General features: G+C 52.1%; 1 protein-coding gene across 3 annotated transcripts in view; it reads left to right on the top strand.

Moving 5' to 3' along the window:
- ABCG1 (ATP binding cassette subfamily G member 1) overlaps positions 1-19,030 on the top strand; it is a 49,042-nt gene that overhangs the window by 9,129 nt on the left and 20,883 nt on the right. For all 3 annotated transcript variants that reach the window (XM_080654983.1, XM_080654982.1, XM_080654984.1), the window contains exon 3: positions 18,691-18,808. In XM_080654983.1, the coding sequence (XP_080511109.1) occupies positions 18,691-18,808 (118 nt within the window). The remainder of the gene's footprint in view (positions 1-18,690; positions 18,809-19,030) is intronic.

Raw genomic sequence — 19,030 nt, 5'->3', positions numbered from 1 at the left:
GGGCTCAGCTGACAACAATTTAAAGAAATGCCCATGTGCCTTCCCAGGCAGCCCTCTACACAGTACAAGTCAGCATAAAGTCTGGACCCAGGCATTGGGCTGATACCTGTGAATTCCTCCTGTACCTTTCCCACCAGGTCCACCGACTTCCTGTTGGCTTCCCCCCACTCCTTCTCAGGTCTGGCTCCTCCCCCTCAACGTGGCCTTTCTTGCCTTGTCCCTCCGATTGCTGGTGATTGTCTCTATCCCCAGCAATGGTGAGGTTAAGCTGAGAAGTCAGCTCCCAGCCTCTCTCTCATTGCCTTTGTCTCGATGTGGCAGTTGTATATTTGGCATCACCTCCGTGTGACGCCACACGTGACCAAGCCTTTGCGACAGGGGTCCTTTCTCTTACCTCTCCTGCCATGTTAGTTTTGCTGTCTCTATCTTGTTGACTGTTGTTCATTGCTTAAATTCAGCTTTACACGTGGAGCTCATTGTAATGACCACACTGGGGTTGGGCGCCAGGGCATCGCAAAGGAGGCGGGCATCTCTGGATAGGAGAGGTGTGAGGGCTGCACACCGGCGTGGGTAGTGAAGGAAACCGAGCCCACAAGCAGAAGTGATGTGCTCAAGGTCAGAGCCAGGGATGTGCTCAAGGTCAGAGCCAATGCTGGGCTCCGGCTGTCTGACTCCCAGTCCAGGTTTTTTTCTACCACAAAGACACTGTCCAGTAAATTCCAAGGAAGTCTCTTTCCTCACACAGTTTCTGCCGGAACACGGTGCTACAACACAAACTCAACATAGAATGCTGTAGCAAAGCTTGCATTGTAATTAGAATAATCTTATGAAGTCCTACATAATTATTTTTTAAAAAGACGACAGATGAAGAGAACCTCACATCCTTAGAACAAGGGTGTGAGAGATCAGCGGCAGTACTGAAGGAGGCAGGCACTGAGTCTTGAGCTTGACAGTTGCCAAGCACTGAAGATGGCATCTAACAAACATCTTGTATTTTCATTGTAGTTACATTTTCACCATATGATTAGCGATGTCTTTGGAGGAAAAATACATCATGTGATATATATTCCTAGTAGAGAACATAATTATGAAAGGAACTATTCCCCAGATAAAACTGTGTACCCCAAGGATGATTTCACCGGCTTCTGACACAGTAATCACTTTCCCTCAAGGAATTCGCTCACGTGGCATAAGTAGATGGGGCAGAAGATTTGGAACCATGTGGACTCTGTTATGTCAGGGGGCCACCTGAACAGTCCAGGTGGGTTGCTCTTGCTGCGCCCTCCGTGTGACTTACTCTTGAAAGCAGCTTCTGCTTCCTGTAGGTAGACACGCTGTTGGGGACAGTTAGGACCCCGTGCTGAGAAGAGAATCTGCAACCTGAACTTCTGAGATGGAGATGTGGGTGGTGCTGACACGTACATAGCACCTCCTGGCTTTTGGGGTTCACTCACACAGGGGTCTCTTTTTTATTAGGATGTGACTGGTCACAATTTACAAGTGGAGTGCTTGAGGTCCTCTGGATAGTGCTGGCACCCGCCCCCCAAAGCAGGCCCGAGAATTTCCCATTTGTGACATGAAAGCAGGTCCACTTGGCTCAGGGGCTAAATCTGCCCTTTGTACCCGTGGAATACATATCCCAGCACACAGGTGCACACGAGGCGGGACTTGATAGCAGATCTGTGAGATTTGAGGCTAAGACCCAACAAGGAAGCCAGTAAGCACCTGGCTTTGAGGAGGGCACACAACTGGACCACAAGAGCATGGATGGGCCTCACCCCATTTTACGAAACTATTAGTATTGCCTTGACAATTCGGACCGATTTTCCATTTAACTGACCTGCTTGGATGTCACTCACCTCTGCCATTCCTAAGGAATCTCCTGGACTTTTGGACAGTCTCCAGCTGTCCTGTCGGCTCACCTCGGAGGTGAGGCTGAGGCGTGTGGCATGCCTTCACATAGACAGAGGACATGACTCTTACAAATTAAATACCCCTCCCAGGATTACCTTGTGATGAAGTTCAGATTGAGAACAAAAGTAATCACACCTGGGGCTTTAGCAAGTTCTCTTTACTATTCCTCAGCCAGGCTGCTGTCCCAACATGATAACACTCCACTGGGATGAAATAGCATCGCCTGCTTGGAAATCCAATCCTCCAGCCTCCTCCCTGCCAAATGCCAGGGAGGAGAGAAACAATCTGGGCAGCTCCTGCTTATCTGTATTGGTTTGCTTTTAAGCGGTAAAAATGTGTTTCCACACCTTTCTCAAATTCAAGTTGGCTATCTCTTCATTTCCATAGCTAGTCCCAAGGCCTGTAATGACAGGCTGGTTAAAATGAGTGGAATGTGCCTTTAATACATGCCTTTCAGGAATTCCATTAAGGGAAGCCTGGGGTCTAACAAAGTGCTGGGTGCCTTGGGCAGGGATGGGAAAGGCAGCCAGTTAAAGGGGGGCTGCAGAAATCCCCCAAGGCAGCAGTGGGTTTTCGGGGGGTGGGCTGCTCAGGTTCGGAGGGGATTTCTATTCCCCTGGCATGAATGGATTACTCTTGTGCCTCTTGGGAACCACCATGCTAAAGTGGGTTTTCTTTTGGAAAAGGAAATACTCTGCCTTTGTCTTTATTTGAGGCTGTAGCTAGTCTTTCCTCTGGTGCAGTGTGGTGAACCTAAACCTTGCTTGCAAGGGCTCCTTGCTTGAGGCTGGGCTGTTATAACTGGAGCCGAGCGGAGAGATCCTCTCTTCCCCTCTAAGCCAGTTCTTAGGTTCTCAGTTCTTCGAGGCTTCCTGGGGCAGGCAGGCAGGACACCCCTCAGGGCCCTTGGATGACAGGTCTTCCGGAACAGTTCTGATCTTTTGCCTTATAGGCTCAGAAAGAGGCTCTGAAAGACTGCTGAGCATGGACCAGCTCTCTTGGCAGACTCGTGACAGATGACTGTATAGCGACTGTGTACGAAACCAAAGGGTTTGCTAGCTTACCAGGACAACTTTACATCCAAGGAGTCTAGGCACTTCCCTTCTCCAGCCAGCACACCCTCTCCCTTGGAGCACGCTGCACGGAAGCCAAACCATCTTCCGTGGTTCAAAAATGGGCCACTGTCAGGCTCCACACGCCTGTAGAAGTGGCTCAGGTGGCTTTGCCAACAGGGGCCTGGAGGCCTCCTTTCCTACTTTGCCTCCATGTCTGGCCAGCCCTGTTACCTGGCAGTTCTTTATGTGGGCATGCTCACACTGTCACTTTCCCAGAGAGTGCCTGTCCTGGAGCCAGCTGGCCTCTTCAGTGCGACTTCGCAGGCCTGTGCTCTGCTCAGTGGGGACTTGGTGTCACTGTTTCACTCTTTGAGGACATCTTGCCACATATATTTTCACATGCTGGGTGGGTGCCCCCCTGCCTTCTTTTAACGCCTCAAATATGCTTGTATCTTCTCGAACTAGAGTCCTCCTTACAAACCAGAACCTAATCTGCCAAGGCCACAAAATAAGCCAAGGTGACATTTTGCTGAGCATGAAACCATTTAATTTGTTTATAAATTGGCGCAAAAATGTTTCGTAACAATACACCTGCTCTGTCTGAGTTCAGTTCTAGAATCAACAGATTTGCTTATTTAAGAAACAAAGGTTCCACATGGGTCAGATTAAATAGTATGTTTAGGAAGAAGGAATCGTACAAAGTAAGGGTGATTCTCTATCAAACCCATGCCGATCAAGTTCCAGAACCTTCGAGGAAAGTGTACCGTCAAGTAAAATACATCAAACACAAGTATTTTTTGCCCCAAATGTGAGCAAAGGCAGCAAGAGAAGTTTGCAGAGTCAGGGATGGAGGCTGGTGCGCCTGCAGGGTCCAGTCTGACCCCAGCCATTGGTTTCACTTCTCACTTTGTCGGCTGAGGTGTTGTTAGTGCCCTTTCTGCTTTGTAGGGTAAGTGGCACTTGGTGTCAACATTAAAACATGCCAGAGTGACTTCAAGACTGTGATTACGTCCAACTGAGACCTGAATTTAGAATCCGAATCTTGGATCCCAAAGGGGCCTCAGAGCTCCCTGGGTCTGACCGCTTACCCAAGGAGGAGGAGTCCTTGTGCCACCCCGAACTGTAGGTGGCCAGCCTCTGTCTGAGCAGCAGCCAGGGTCTGGCACTTCCCCTGGCAGCCAGGTCCATGTTTGCACAATCTGATTCTTAGAAAAGGCTCCTGTCTGTTGAGCTGAAATCTGAAGTCCAGTAATGTTCATTGGTTGACCCAAGTTCTGCTTTTTGGAACTCTGCAGATTAGATCTTGGTTTTGGTCTTTAAAAAATTTTTTTAGACATGTCTTTATTGATTTCAGAGAGAGAAAGGGAGAGGGAGAGAGAGAGAGAAAAAAAAAACATTAATGATGAGAGAAAATCCTACTGGGGATTGAGCCTGCAACCCAGGCATGTGTCCTGATGTGGAATCAAACCGGTGACCTCCTGGTTTATGGGTTGACTCTCAAGCAGGCGGTCTTGGTCTTGAGATGAGCTCACAGATTAGAAGGGATAAAGCCTGACCAGGTACAAAATAGCAGTCAAGTGCGTCAAGAGCTGGGGCTATCTGGAAAGGAGGAAAGAGGCATGTGGCCCTCGGAGGCCTGAAGCCTCTTTGGGCGCAGGCATCAGCGTGCGTGCTGGTGCACATCGTGGTGGCAGGGCGGTGAGCAGGAGCGTCTGCTGGAATGTGCTCAGTGTGCTCCTTCGCTGTTTGCGAACTGATAAGGGTGGGGCGCCATAGAAGAGCCGCTGAGTCACTCTTTCTGTTTCGTTTATTGTCATTCAGACAAGCCTCAAGCCTGTATGCTCAGACAAAAAAGTCCTTGGCCTGGCATCCCAATGGCCTGTCTCGAAAGTGAATCTTTCAGCAGGAGTTTTATGGGATTTCTCAGTTGTTACTTCTCTCCTCCCACTTTTTTTTTTTGTGGTGGGGAGAGAGTGCATATTTTTTAATTAAACATATTTTTTTTTACTAAGCAAATGCTGTTAGCTGTAGCATATTGTATCCTTAAGTCATCCTGGGAAAGCCGTAGGGGCATGCCAGTGTGGACATCTTACCCAGGAGGGAGGGAGGTTAGAGGGAGGCATTCTGCAGCTACATTCCGGCTGAATCCTCTGTAACCACCTGCCTCCCAACAAGCTCCACTGACAACTCTCCCTCTGTCATTTCTCAGGCTCCCTAACAGGAGCTGTTAGGTTTACTTTGCCCATGACACACACAACCCCCAAACCTGGTGACAGCAGAGGTCTTCCCACCTGTCCTGGGAGGGACTTCCCAGATGTCCTTCATGGGCTGTGCTGGGGACACCTGGCTGGGGGCTGAGCTGGGTACCTCTGCTTGCCCTCTCCCTTCAGGTTGGGGTTAAAGGGCCACCTGTCTGGCACCCAGCTGGTCCTTCCAAGGGCGTTGCGTTGAGACTGGCTTGTCTCAAAGGATCGAGTTCATTCTGGCCATTGTACATCAGCAGGCTGTAGCGAAGGGGAGGCTCAGGCGGCTCTTCCAGGGCCTTTAAATATGGAGTAAAACCCCATCCCTTTCCCAGTATGGTGCCCCGCTGACTCTGCAGGCCTGGGGCTCAGGGTGACCTTTGCGCTCTCCCCGCCAGGCAGCCGGACACACCGGCTGTGGGTCTGCTGGAGGCTGTCTGGAGGAGTTTCCTGTTCCTAGGGAACCCTAAAATCTGACCGGTTGGAGAAGAGAACTGCGGGGTCCCTCACGCTTGTAGGTGCTTGCTGGGCAAGTGCGGGCGGGGCAGGTGTGCGCTGTTGCGCATGCGCAGCGACGGCCACCGCCTTCCCCGCCAAGGTTACTCTCGGTCATTGCTCGCGGATAACCTCAGCGGCTGGTTGCGGTTGGCTGCGCGCCAGGCGCTGTTGCTAAGCTGCTAAGCGGGAGCTGAGGATGCAGAGTTGCCCGGATGCCTCCCCGGGTGGCGGGGTCTCTGCTTCCCCTGGACTGGGGCTGACTTGTGGACCCCCTCCCCAGGGGTGCAAACCCCATGCTCCACCACAGTCCTTGGAATATTTGGTCCCTGAACGTGCCAGAACCTTTCCCATAGCCTAATGTTACTCCAGAAAACGTCTCTAAAATAGATCTGACGGATGGAAATATTTTAAAAACTGATTATTATTATTTTGATGTCTTTTAAAGCATATTTGGGAGACTTCACTGGAATGGAAATAGCGCACAGATATTTAGTAGGACCATCCTAAGGAAAATGGCTGGCATTCCGTGTGGTGTTTGTGTTCTTGTCGCTTTCATCAGAGTGGGGAGGTGTCACAATTTTCCAGACTTCTATTCAAAGCTGCAGGTAGCATGCTAGACCATACGTGCAGGTCTAGCATGCTTTCTATGAGACAACTGATATCTGAATCCTTATAAATGTTCTTGTTTTGTCTTGTTTTGTTTTGTTTTGTTTTGTTTTGGGTTCACCATGTGGGTGAAGTGATGAAAGGCAGGGCCTCTTGGGTTGGGCCAAGCAGGTTGGGCAGGAAGCAGCCAGCTGTGGTCCTTTTCCCAGCTGGGTGTTTAAAAATGATTAGGGTGGTTTTTGGAATCCTGAAATTGCCCTCAGGAATCTGAAGCAGGGATCCAGTCAGCTGGCTGGCACCCAGCGGGCACGCTGCAAGGTGGCTGCTCCCCTGCTCCCTGCCAAGGCACTTCCATCCTGGGTGTGTGAGTGAGCTGTGTTTTCCTTAGCACCTGGTGCACACTTTTTGGTGACTCCCACAGATGTGGTAAACATGATCTCTGCCACTTGGGCTGCATTTTAACCCCTGGAAAGCCTGGTACCACCCTGGTGGAATAGGAGGTGCCATGCATTGCCTCTCCTGGGGGACCAGGGCCTTCCCAGCAGTTCTGGTTTCTTTGGGCTTAATTTCTATGTGTTAGGAGAAGTGAAACACCATCATTGATATGCTTTGCTCAACCTTTTGGGTTCCTGAATACATGCAAGTGGTCAGTGGCTCATGATTTTTCTCATAGTCTTGGGTTTTACTTGCTTATTTGATTTTTTGATTGTAGAGTTGACATTTTTGTAAACCCATGTGGAGATTATAGTTCTTGAGTCTCTGAGACTCACTGAGCCGAAGGTGGAATATAGGAAATTAGAGGTGATGGTGGGTAACTCTGTTTTTCTGAGGTTTTGCTGGTGAGGCAAGTGAAAACATTTGCAAAGGGAAGGCAATGCACTTTTATGATGACTTAGGTGTCCCATTAATAAACAATCACAATGCATATTAGTAACGTAAGAACATACTATATACAAAAGTCTGGTTGAAAAGTGGGAGCCCTTACATTTAGTTTCAGAATCCCTATTAAGAGTTACAGAGGAAGCTGGTGAGTTTCCTGTTTCTAAAGACCTGCATATCAGCCTGTCTAGAAGATGGTTGGGCCCCAAATGGTGAGCAGGCAGCCTCTAACCATATGCTTCTAGTCCTGCCATTCTTCAGCTGTCAGAAAGGTGGTGTGTGTGGTGTATGTGTCCTGGGCCAAACCATGCACTCTTTCCTCATCCCTGATTTTTATCTGCCTTAGAGAGGAGGGTCCTGTTTTTAATTTGGTCAGTTACCCTCTTCCCAGAGGTGTTCTGTGCTTCTTAAAAAAATATATGTTTTGCCCTAACCGGTTTGGCTCAGTGGATAGAGCGTCGGCCTGCGGCCTGAAAGGTCCCAGGTTCAATTCCGGTCAAGGGCATGTACCTTGGTTGCGGGCACATCCCCAGTAGGGGGTGTGCAGGAGGCAGCTGATCGATGTCTCTCTCTCATCGATGTTTCTAACTTTCTGTCCCTCTCCCTTCCTCTCTGTAAAAAATCAATAAAATATATTTAAAAATATATATATATATATATGTTTTGCTGGGCTGGTGTGGCTCAGTGGTTGAGCGTCAACCCATGAACCAGGAGGTCATGATTCTATTCCCGGTCAGGGCACATGCCCAGGTTGCGGGCTCGATCCCCAGTGGGGGCAGTACAGGAGGCAGCCAATCAATGATTTCCTGTCATCATTGATGTTTCTATCTTTCTCTCCCTCTCCCTTCTTCTCTGTAATCAATTAAAAAATGTTATTAAAAATAAATGAGTATGTTTTTATTGATTTGAGAGAGAGAGGAAGGGAAAGGGAAAGAGAGAGAAATATGGATCGGCTGCCTCCTGCATACCACCTACTGGGGATTGAGCCCACAACCCGGGCATATGCCCTGACTGGGAATCAAACCGGCAACCTTTCGATTCATTGGATGGCAGTCAACCTACTGAGCCACACTGGCCAGGGCAGTTCTGTGCTTCTTGGTTTTAGGATTGGATATGTCTCGATGATATAAATTTCAAAGTGCTTAGCCTGGCAGAAAGCGTTCAAGGACACCCCTTTCCTGCCTGTCTCCCAGCCTCTTTTCTCTGCAGCCGTTCCCCATGGGCTTGCCAGGTGGACTGCCTATTAAGAAAGGGGTCTGTTCAATCCGTATTTGTGGGTTCTTTGCAGAAGCCACCCCTCTGCCAGGAACTCACCTTGCCTCCCAGAATCAAGGGCAGCCTGACTGACCCTCATCTTCCTCCTCTCTGCCCTGTGTCATGTGGCACAGACCCAGTGACCATCAGGTTCACGGCCATTTTTAGTGAACTGGAAACATGAAAATGTTTACTTCCTCTAGATGCGTGCCTTAAAGCTTGGTTTTCCGTGAGAATGAGGCAGTGTCATGGGAGAGAACTCAGGTGAGCTTGGAGGGCTGAGCAGGGAGGAGGGCTGCGGTTCAGATGAAACCCACTGCCTGTCTTCAGGGAGAGCGAACAGCCATGACAAGTGCATAGTACACATGCTCACAAGCAGCAGGCGTGCCGACTAGGGCCACCCAAGTGACGGAGGGCAGGGGGGGCAGTTAGGGGCAGATTCAGCTGCTTTGTCACGTCGTCAGCACAGGGCGGGTGTGGGCAAGTTCACCCGAGGAATACGGGGCACAGGGATGTGGAATGCTCACTCCAGCCACCTGCAATCCACTGAGCAGCGTGGTGATCTCTGGGAATGTGATAATTCTGATGTTCGCAGACTCCTAAGAGCACTGCCCACGTTCAAAAGTGACTGCCTGCCTCTCAGGACGATGGGCCACCAGCTTGCATGAAAACCAGTGCAAAGTGGACATCCTCCCTCCTGGTGGCACCAGCGAGCTCGCCGTGCACTGCAAGTGTTCCTGTGGGAACCCAGAGGGTATTAATAATTTCATGCTGTTTCTAAAGAAGTTCCATTGCATTAAGAATGCCGGTGCGGCTTGGTTACTCGTTTTACAAACACGCCTGTTGCTGAAAGTGCAGAACAGTGAGTGATGTTTCTAAGAAACGTGGGGCCAGTGTGAAGGTAGATTCTAGTGTATTTTATTTTTAGCAAAATTACCAGAGCAGGTGCCGTTCTTATGAGTGTATTTGGATTTCTGAGTTTCTATTAGGGAACATTGGGTTTTTGAAAAACTGTACTATGAAGGGAGGAGGGCGCTATAGCAGTTAAGGGCGTGGGTGGCTGATATCCAGAACTAAATGGTAAATGTAAGGCCGGGATAAATGCTGAGAGATGAGTCAGGTGAATTAGCTGCAGGGAGAACACTGACCTCTTAGGGGCTGGCTCACTCTCCCCAGCTCCTGTGCTATTTCACACCTCCCCACCCTGTCCTCTCGGAGCTGGTGGAGAGAGCAGTGGCCCATGGGGTGATGCTTTGTTCATTCCCCCTCCAGAGACTGAAGTGACAGGAGCCAATGGTCTTAAACCTGAGTGAGCACCAGGACGGCCCAGAGGGCTTGTGAAACACAGGTGGCCGGGTCCGGCCAAGGGTCTGGTTCAGCAGGTGTGGGGCAGCTGAGAGGTGGCATGTCCCGAAGTGCCCGGCGATGCTGACCCACAGAGGAACTGACGGCCACTTGAGAGCCACACGTGGCCCTTTAAAAGCGGGAGCAGGAAATGGCCTTACCTGCACCCCAGGGAGGAGGGAGCAGGACCAGGCTCAGGGTCTCAGGCTCTCAGCAGCTTCAGGGCGCAGTCAGCTTCCCTGGGGCTAGGATGGGGGGACAAGAAAGCAGAGACTGCTTTGTGGGGGATTCAGGGAGGGCGAGGCAGTCTTTTGAGCCCCTTGTGCACTTGGGGAGCCTGTCAACCCCCTCCCCTCCTCAGCAACCTGAGTGCAAGCTACTGTCCCCTGGGACATCTCTGTGGGGACAGCAGGCTTCTGGATGCTGGACAACAGGGTGGGAATGCCTGGATTTAGCAATTATCCTATCTAATAAAAGCCCAGTGACCGAACTGCAGAACAACCAGAACGACTGGTTGACCAGTCGCTATGATGTGCACTGACCACCAGGGGGCAGACACTCGATGCAGGAGCTGCCCCCTGGTGGTCAGTGCGCTCCCACAGGGGGAGTGCTGCTCAGCTGACCGGGATGAATGGCGCTCCCACAGCAGGCCGATCCCCGCAGGCCACGCCTCCCACCAGTGCACAAATCCTGTGCACCAGGCATCTCGTTATTATTATATTATTCTTATTTAAGAGAGTGCAGGTAGTATTTTTATCTTAATCTGATCCAGAGAACTGTGTTTTAGATACGTGTGTGTGTGTTTACATTCTCTGGTTTGCAGTATCACCTGTGTGGGGTAAAGAAGATAAGATTTCCTTCTGCTTATTTGTAAAACCTATTCAAGCCCCAAAGAAAGCTTTGTGATCTCTAGCACCGATTTGTCCACCGGCCAGTTCCTCTGTGAAATCCGGGAAGAGGCTGGTATGGAGGGACAGGTCTGGGTTGCAGGATCCAGGCACTGTCCAGGCAGACGGGGTGGGAGAGAGCCGAGGGGTCTAACCCGGTCATTTACTTTCCTTGTCTGTAAACCCTCCTCATTTCTGACTAAAAGAAACATTGCTCTCTTCTGGCTAAAACATCACTGGAAGTGGCAAAGCCATTTGCCGAGGCTGGAGCCTGAGGTCGGCCTGGGGTGCGGAGAGCAGAGCCGGAGCAGACTTGGGCTCGCAGGTACTCAGGACGGGCCACCTGGACCCTGCGCTTCTCCTCTGCCCTCCGATGCCAGGTTCCAACAAGAGCCCACCTGAGCCATCCTCTCCCTATTGAATGTTAGCCTTGACCGCAACAGAATAAGGTCACCACGACCACAATCCTCTGCACCAGCTCTAGGGATGTGATCAGAAACTCGGGCAGTTGACACGTAACATCGCCGAGAAGTCAGTGGGTCTAAAAGACCTCAACAGTTTGTTCTCGGCTGCACCTCATCCCCACATCGAATTGCAGTGTTGTCTTTCTTTGCAGTCCCCCCTCTGTTTTTGGTGAAGAGCTTGAGCTTCTGCCTCATCTCACAGGTGGCAGATTCTGAACGGCAGGGGTAAATGCATGACTTTTAAAAATCATGCTTGGACCACGGAGGGGTCCTAACGGTTGGAGCGTGAGCTGGTGATGCGAAGGCTCCCAGCATCTGTGCTGACCGGCAGGGCTGTTGCCACGGCTTCCCTTTTTCTGCCACAAAGTAATTGACTCTACAAAAAGCTTGGAAAACACCTGCTGAGAGTTGACAGTGACCTTTACCACGGGGCTGGCGCCTTCACATGCAGAGGACTGTAAGCAGAGAAATCCCCCACCGGGCCGTTTGGACTGGAGGTTCAGAGAAGGTTGTGCACTCGGCGAGAGTCATACCAGGAAGGCGGGTGGGAACCAAAAGTGTGAACATCACCACTTCCCGAGTCACTTGCTGAGAGTGACTCCAAATAAGAAGACCCTGAGTATGGCAGGTCCCCGGTCCCCCATCACTGCCCCGGCTCTGTCCCCAGATGCCTCCTGCAATTCAGGCTCATTTCAGGTCTGAGCGTCTGGGGTGAAGAGCTTTCTGCCCTGTGTCCCTGGGTTCCTTTGGCCGCTCCAGTGAATTCTGGACACCAGTGCTGCATGCCAGCGTGTGTAGGATGAAGCAAACTTATGGGTCAGAGGGTTTTGAAAGCCTACAGATGGAAGAAGCAGAGAAAATGGGGTCCCTTCAGGAGGACCTGGGATGCCGACTGGCATGGGGGTGAGCCGCTGTGTGCAGGGTCAGGGTGAGGGTGTTAATTCCCGAGACTGCTTTGATCAATGACTACAAACTCGGTGGTTTAAAACAGCACAAAGCTATCCTCTTGCCCTCCTGGAGGACAGAGTCCAGAATCAAACTGTCAGCGGGGCTCTGTAGGAAATGGACATCCTGGCTGCCAGGTGAAAGGACTGGGGCTGTTGGGGTGCTATGCTGGGCTTTAGCATCCCCTCTGTGAGAGGAGGGGTCCCGATGAGGACATGGGCCGGCAGGATGTGAAACTCCGTCTCCAGCCCCTGACTGATGGGTGCAGGGACCCTAGGAGGAAAAGAAGGAAACATGGGGGGTTGGGAACAGCTCCCTGACCATCTCTCTACTGAAGACCAGGCCTCTCTCTGCGCCCTGGGCACCCCTCATCTGTGACGGGACTCAGCTCTTTTCCATGAGGTGTAGAGGAGGAGTATCTGGTGTGGTCCAGCCACCTTGGCGAGCTGTCAGGTGAGAGGACAAAGCCAGGATCGTGACCCTTTGTCTACGATGACCTGTTTGTCTACGGCGACCTTAACAGCACGCTCACCTGGCCATCAGCCTGGCATCTGACATCTGGACAAGTACAGAAAGAGCCTGCTTCTCAGGGGGCACCCACTCCACCTGCCCCAGCCACACCCCCATGGCGGCCAGACAACAGGCTTGGTTGGGTGCAGCTCGCAAACAAAACCCAGCCATTGCCTGAGCCTGGAACACTTTAGAAATGGCCGCCCCTTCCAAAGAGCAGCTCGTTAAGTGAAACCTGAGTGAGTGAGTGAGTCGCTCGCTGGAGTTTGAGGGACAAACTGCTTATTATTTTCTGCAGGTCACCAGGATCGGGCCTAATGGTCCCCAAGGGGCCTGGCGTGCCGGGAGCTGCTCTGAAACGCGGCTGCCCTAATCCCTGTTGTTGGGCAGCCGGTGGGGGCAGGAAGCAGGAGCGGTTTTATAACAAGGAGCCAGGGGAGCGCCCTGAGAGTGGGAGGACGCACCCTTCCTCATGAGTGCGCAGAGGGGCCTGCACACAAGCAGGGTGTGCGTCCTCCCTAAATGAGAGACCTGGCCCCGCCCTGGCAAGAATTTATTTATTTTTTTTTTGACTTGAGAATGTTTCATGGAAAGTAAAGGAAATGGAAGGATGAGGACAATCGGATGAGTTACGAGCTCTTTGGATGCATGGAGGGCATCTGGGCCTTAGCTTTTAGATCATTTGCCGCACCCACACTGGGAGCGGCTCTGCCCGCACCCAGGTGGCAGCCTTGGCCTCCGGTGGCCAACGGGATTTCATTTTGTAGTTTTTTTCCAATCCTCTGTTAAATATGCCATGCAACAGTAGACTAAACGCATGCTTCTGAGTTGAGATGACCATCGCGATTAATGGGAAGGGGGATGGGTGGGGAGCGCTGACTGCCCAGACCCCTCAACCGCGCTGCCCAGGCTGGCAGAGGCTCATGGCCCAGTGCAAGGGCCACCTCTGGAGTTGGGCAGAAGTGGTTGGAATGCTGCCTCCTCTGTGGAGCTGCTCTGTGGCCTTGGACAGGTCGTTAACCCTCTCTGAGCCCTTCTTTCTTATCTGCAAAATATGGAGAAGAACCTGGTGTCCAGCTTGCTGTGAGGCCTTAAGGAGAAAGTGTGAGCAAAGCTGGCACCCTGCTCTATCCCACATGAACGGGTCCAGAGCTGGGCTTGCCGGGGGACGGGGCTCCTCTCCAGAACGGACCTTCAGGGCACATTTCTACACATGAGAAAATCTGCACCCTACCCAACCGAACATAAGCTGCTGTGTGTCCCCAGAGCCTGGTAGGTGTTGACAGATACGTGCGAATCGTCAGTCCTTCCCTTTCTCTGTGATTTCTGGACACACATTCTGGGCAAGAACCAGCTCGTCCCAGGGCAGGGTCCCAGGGCAGCAGCAGGTGCTCATGGGATTATTGGGCACAATGTCCGTCTAAGGAATGTTCTGCGGGCAAAACGTTCCTTTCCAAGGGAGGAAAATAACTTCTTCCCCTTTGGGGAACATATATCCCTCTGTCTAAAAGTCAGCACCCCTGTGTTCTACTTAAGATTCCAGAGCAATTGCCCACTGAAGGGGTGGCAGAGGGCTTTCCAGGGCCCCATACATCCCATTTCTGACCTGCGGGCCGGTTCCCCAGGAGGTTCCGTTAGGAGAGTGTCAAGCTTTGCATACACTCACGAGTTGTGCACTTCTCTCTGTGCGTGCAAAACTTCAGAAAAATTTGTATCAAAAAGTAATTACTCTGAAGGAAATATAATGCACATTTTGGTTGTGAGTATATAAGGGTTTACTGGTGACTTTTGTGCCATGCACAGGGACACCGGCGGCCCCTCTGAAAGGCATTGCACAGCAATACTCACCCCTGTGGCTTGACCTCAGGGACCGTCTGAAGAGCGGGACCTGCAGGGGCTGCTGGGAGTTTCTTGCTGAGCCAGCACATGCTGATCTGAAGCCCAGAGGGGTCCTGTTGGGGGCATTTAGTGGGAGAGAAGCTCTAACTAAATGGTGGTGCCCAAGACGGTGGCTGTGACCCCGAAGTTACTTATGTAGCGTTCACTAATTACATAAACACTTTTTATGTGACCGCTGCATGCCGGGCACCGTCCTACACACAGGAGCTGGTGATTAGGGGGACAGTGTTGGTCACATTTTCATGGAGCTGACCTTGTGGGGCCCCCAGGGGCAACAATGAATAGAGTGGGGAGGCGAGATGAGGTGTGCGCGGGGCAGGTATCCGACGCCTGGGCTCCTGGCGGCACTCGGTTTGGGGCTGGCTGGCTGCCCCTTGGAGAGGTCTTGCTTTGATGTCCCCTTGGTTCTCCCTGTTATTGAACTTCGGGAACCCAGTCGTTGAGATCCAGGCGCGTGGACGGCTCTTTCTGAATCTGTCGCGTTTTGAAGTCACTCCTGCGGGCAGCTGAGGAAGCCCTTCAGTTTTCACTGAACCGTTCAGAACGCCTCTCTCCACAGGTTCTCAAACATCCATTCATGCCTGCCCCCGTCCACCCGGTTCACCGAGTGTGCCCGCTGCGGGGCCGTAGGCAGGGCCAGAGGCTCTGAGATGGAAGGCGAGGTGCCTGAGCTGACAGCGTTTCCTGCTCAGCTGCCCGGGCTTAAATTTCAGCCAGAACCAAGCATCACATTTTACCTTTGTCCTCTTTCCCGTGGAGACCCCTCCCCGGTCCCCCTCCCCCCCCCGGAAAGCATCAGGGTCTGCAAGACAAACAAGAACCCGAGTTTCCAGCTCCTCTCCCACTGGGCCTTTCTCCTGCCCATCAGCCCGTTTGCCCCAACGCTCCTGATGCCAGCGTGGGCCCAGCCCTCCTGGCTGTGGTCCCCTGTCTTCTCCCCGCAGAAGGTGCCCCTTCCATCTCAGAGGATGCCGGCAGCCTCTCCCTGGGCCCCCGAGTCTGAGCAGAGTTCTCTTGCCTGTGATAGAGGGGCGCAGGCAGCGTCGTCTCTGTCTGTGTCTCCATTTCTCTCTCCGCCTATCTTCTTCTCTCTGGTCTGGGTTTTGTTTGGGGTTCTGGTCTGGCTTCTGGCCTGGCTGTTTGAAGGATGGAACGCCTGTGCCCTGCGGGGCGGATGAATACCCATGGCCCAGCCTGTCAGGTGATCTTTCCATTATGCCAAGAAACCGAGCTGAGTAGGCCTCATCGGCGGGAAAGTAGGGCGGCCGGGGTGTTGGGACGGTCCATCTGCATTTCACTGTACTATAGGGGACCGTGCAGGGCTCTGCAGTGAAGGGCAGCTTCGTTGCACAGAAATAGGGCCGTGCATGTGCTAACAGGTGTTCTGGTCCCTCGGCCTGTGCCGGGAGCCCACTTCTGAGTTTGCGCCGCCTCCTGCATCGCAGCCTCTGTGGGCCCAGGAGATCGATGCCTCCTTGACTTCTGTTTCCAGCGTCACTTTTAAGTCTTAAATCCCAAATACATGCTTTTCATATTTAAAGAAAAAGAGGTTTCTAATGTTAGAGAAGGGAGCCCCAAGATGGGTCTTGTACCTTCTCCACCACCAAACCCCCCATGGGTCCCCCATGTGAGGACCCTGCAGCATGTCACACACACGCACTCCTATCTTTCCTGGGACCTGGTGCCCCTCTCCGAGGCCTGGGTCGTCTGCCTGTGAGGCCAAGTGGCTCATTTGACTCAACAGTGTACCTGTTTAGCACCAGGGCTCATGGTCAGACCCACAGTTCCAGTCTGGTGGCTGTAAGGGAGGAGACCACAGTCTGTCCCCAGCTCCGCCTGCCTCTTCCCTTGAAAGGGCCGGATGCCCCCCCAGCTACCACACCCATGTCTGTTCCTGGCTTCCTGTCCATGAGCATCCCAGCCTGTGACCTTCCTGCAGCGATTGTTATTATCTGTGCCCCAGTGTGGACCCCAACCCCAAGGGCCAGCACCAGGTGACGTCAGAGGGAGAGCAGAGCCTCTCAGAGTCCCAGAGCAAGGCTGCTTTTGGGCTGTCCTGACCCATGTGCAGGCTGCACTTGGCCTCCAAGTGGCCATGGCATCTCAGCAATGTGTCTGCATCCTCAGGCAGCTCCTGGCTTACAGGGGACCAGCTGGGGAACAGCCTTGAACTTTGAGAAGAAACAGCTTATAAGAGGGTTTGCTCGGAGGTGTCCCTGCTCTGGATCTGTACCCACAAGAGGCTGGTAATGAGCAGACATCTGGAGGATCTGGCATCTAATGCTCCCTCGGTGATGTCAGGCAGGTCCCCTGTGGCCCAGGTCCCAGAGCCCCTGGCCCAACAGAGCTCCATCCTGAATTGGAACCTGCTGCACTGCGAGCTTGACCTTGCAGAGGAGGGGTCTCTGGTGTCCTCCAAGTCTTCCGTCTGTCTGTTCACTGAGGGGCAGATGCCGTCCTTTGGGGTCCCCATCCCCTCCCACTCATGGGTCTCCTTTAACTCCCACCGGCCGGTGTTTGCTGACCTGGCGTCATGGACCTCCCAGTGGTAGGCATCTGGCTCATTTGCAGCTCTGAGCCAGTCTTCCAGACACCTTCCATTTGTTCCTCTGCCCCTTCCCCACAGGGACAACTGTCTCAGCCCTCCCCAGGCACTGCCACTCTCCGTAATGAGCCGCGTCGCAGGGCCACAAGCTTCCTGCCTTCGTTTCCGCTTCTCTCTGCCTGATTAAACAAGGCCCTGGGGACTCCCCATCTAAGTCAAGGTGGCATCTGGTGACAGTTTAGGTGTTCAGGTGTCTTATCTGTGAAAGATGGGAACTCTCCAGACTGTGGCTGAGGCTCAAATAAACACACAGGTTTGGGGTCCAGGGAGCATCCAGCCTCAGGCTGGGGGGAGAGTAGGATCTGGTGGGATGTCCCACACCCCTTTCTCACTGGGCCCCCTTAACATCATGTGGGAGCTAAAATATTGCATTTGCATGATCCCATTCTGCAAGCATTTCTCAGGAACTGTGAAGTGTTTCTGAATTAGGAGTCTTTGAACACGAATCCAGTCTCTTCTGTTTTATTATTTATCACACACATGAACAGTTCACTCAAAAAGAACTCATGTGCCTCTGTTTGGGATGTGTAGATTTTTTTGTCTTTTAACAAAGTTCTTGGATGGAGACTTGGCAGAAATTCCAAAGCAATTTGACATGGCTACAAATAATGTGCTTTTAATTATCAATTAATTAATATATTAGCATAATAATTTATGAATAAATCCTAATGGATAATTTATATTTGTATAACTTATAAATAAAAATCACAAATGAAATAATCTATACTAATAAGAGGGTAATATGCAAATTGGTCAGGATGCCCTCATGCAATGACCAAACAGCAGGCTGCGTGGGGCGACCAGGCCAGCAGCGGGGGCAGTGAGGGGCGACCAGGCCAGCAATGGGGGGCAGTTGGGGGAAACCAGGCCAGCAGGGGGGGCAGTTAGGGGCGATCAGGCAGGCAGACAGAGGCCGTTAGGGACGATCAGGTAGGCAGGCCGGTGAGCGGTTAGCAGCCAGCGGTCCTGGGTTATGAGAGGATGCAGGCTGGGCTGAGGGGACACCCTCCCACCCCTGTGCACAAATTTTGTGCACTGGGCCTCTAGTAAATTAATAATTTATTTAACCATTGGGGGCAGAAGCAGTGTGACCAGTGGTGTGACCCTGGGCAGAAGCAGTGTGGGAGCATGGACGAGTCCCTGGTACACCCTGGACACTTGCTTCCTCATTCTGAAAGGAGAATGGTGGGCTCCTCATGCCCTAGATCCGTGGTTGCCAACCTTTCAGATCTCACGGACCACCTGTGGTCTGCGGACCACCGGTTGGCGACCGCTGCCCTAGATAGTATGTGTGAGAGTGCTTTGTACAGTCTAAAGCAGCAGCCGCCAACCAGTGGTCTGTGGTCCACTGGTGGTCCATGAGGTCCAAAAGGTTGGTGACCGCTGGTCTAAAGCATTACACACTTACTGGTAACTGTCATTAACATAACCCATGAAATGCAATTGAGGAAGTAGACAGAGGCATGAGAAATCTTGCTTTTGGCCTTGGATCCAAGGTCAAATGTACTGTGTGTTTACCTGTATGGCACCGGGGCTAAAAACAACTAGTCCTGTGATAGAGAGTGAATATGATCTGCTTTTCTACAGGATACAAGACCCTGCTGAAAGGAATTTCTGGGAAATTCAACAGCGGGCAGCTGGTGGCCATCATGGGTCCTTCCGGGGCTGGGAAGTCCACGCTCATGAACATTCTGGCCGGATACAGGTGAGCACACCCTGCCCAGGAGAATGAGGTCCCCGCCGTGTGTGGCCTGTGGCAGCAGTATGAACAAGGAAGCCACCTCAGTCCATCTCATCCCTTCTGAAGATTCTGTACAGGCTCCAGTGAAGCCTGGCCTGACGTCCCAGAAGGCCTCAGGCAGTAGGGATGGGCAAGGTGAGGGAGGGAGGGAGTGTGGCTTTCGGGACCGTGCCCCCTCCATTTCCA

This window comes from Plecotus auritus, assembly GCF_963455305.1.
Source record: "Plecotus auritus genome assembly, chromosome: 2".
In the NCBI taxonomy this organism is placed as follows: Eukaryota; Metazoa; Chordata; class Mammalia; order Chiroptera; family Vespertilionidae; genus Plecotus; species Plecotus auritus.
Note: the sequence above shows the minus strand (reverse complement) of the source record. Positions and strands in the feature narration are given on the sequence as shown.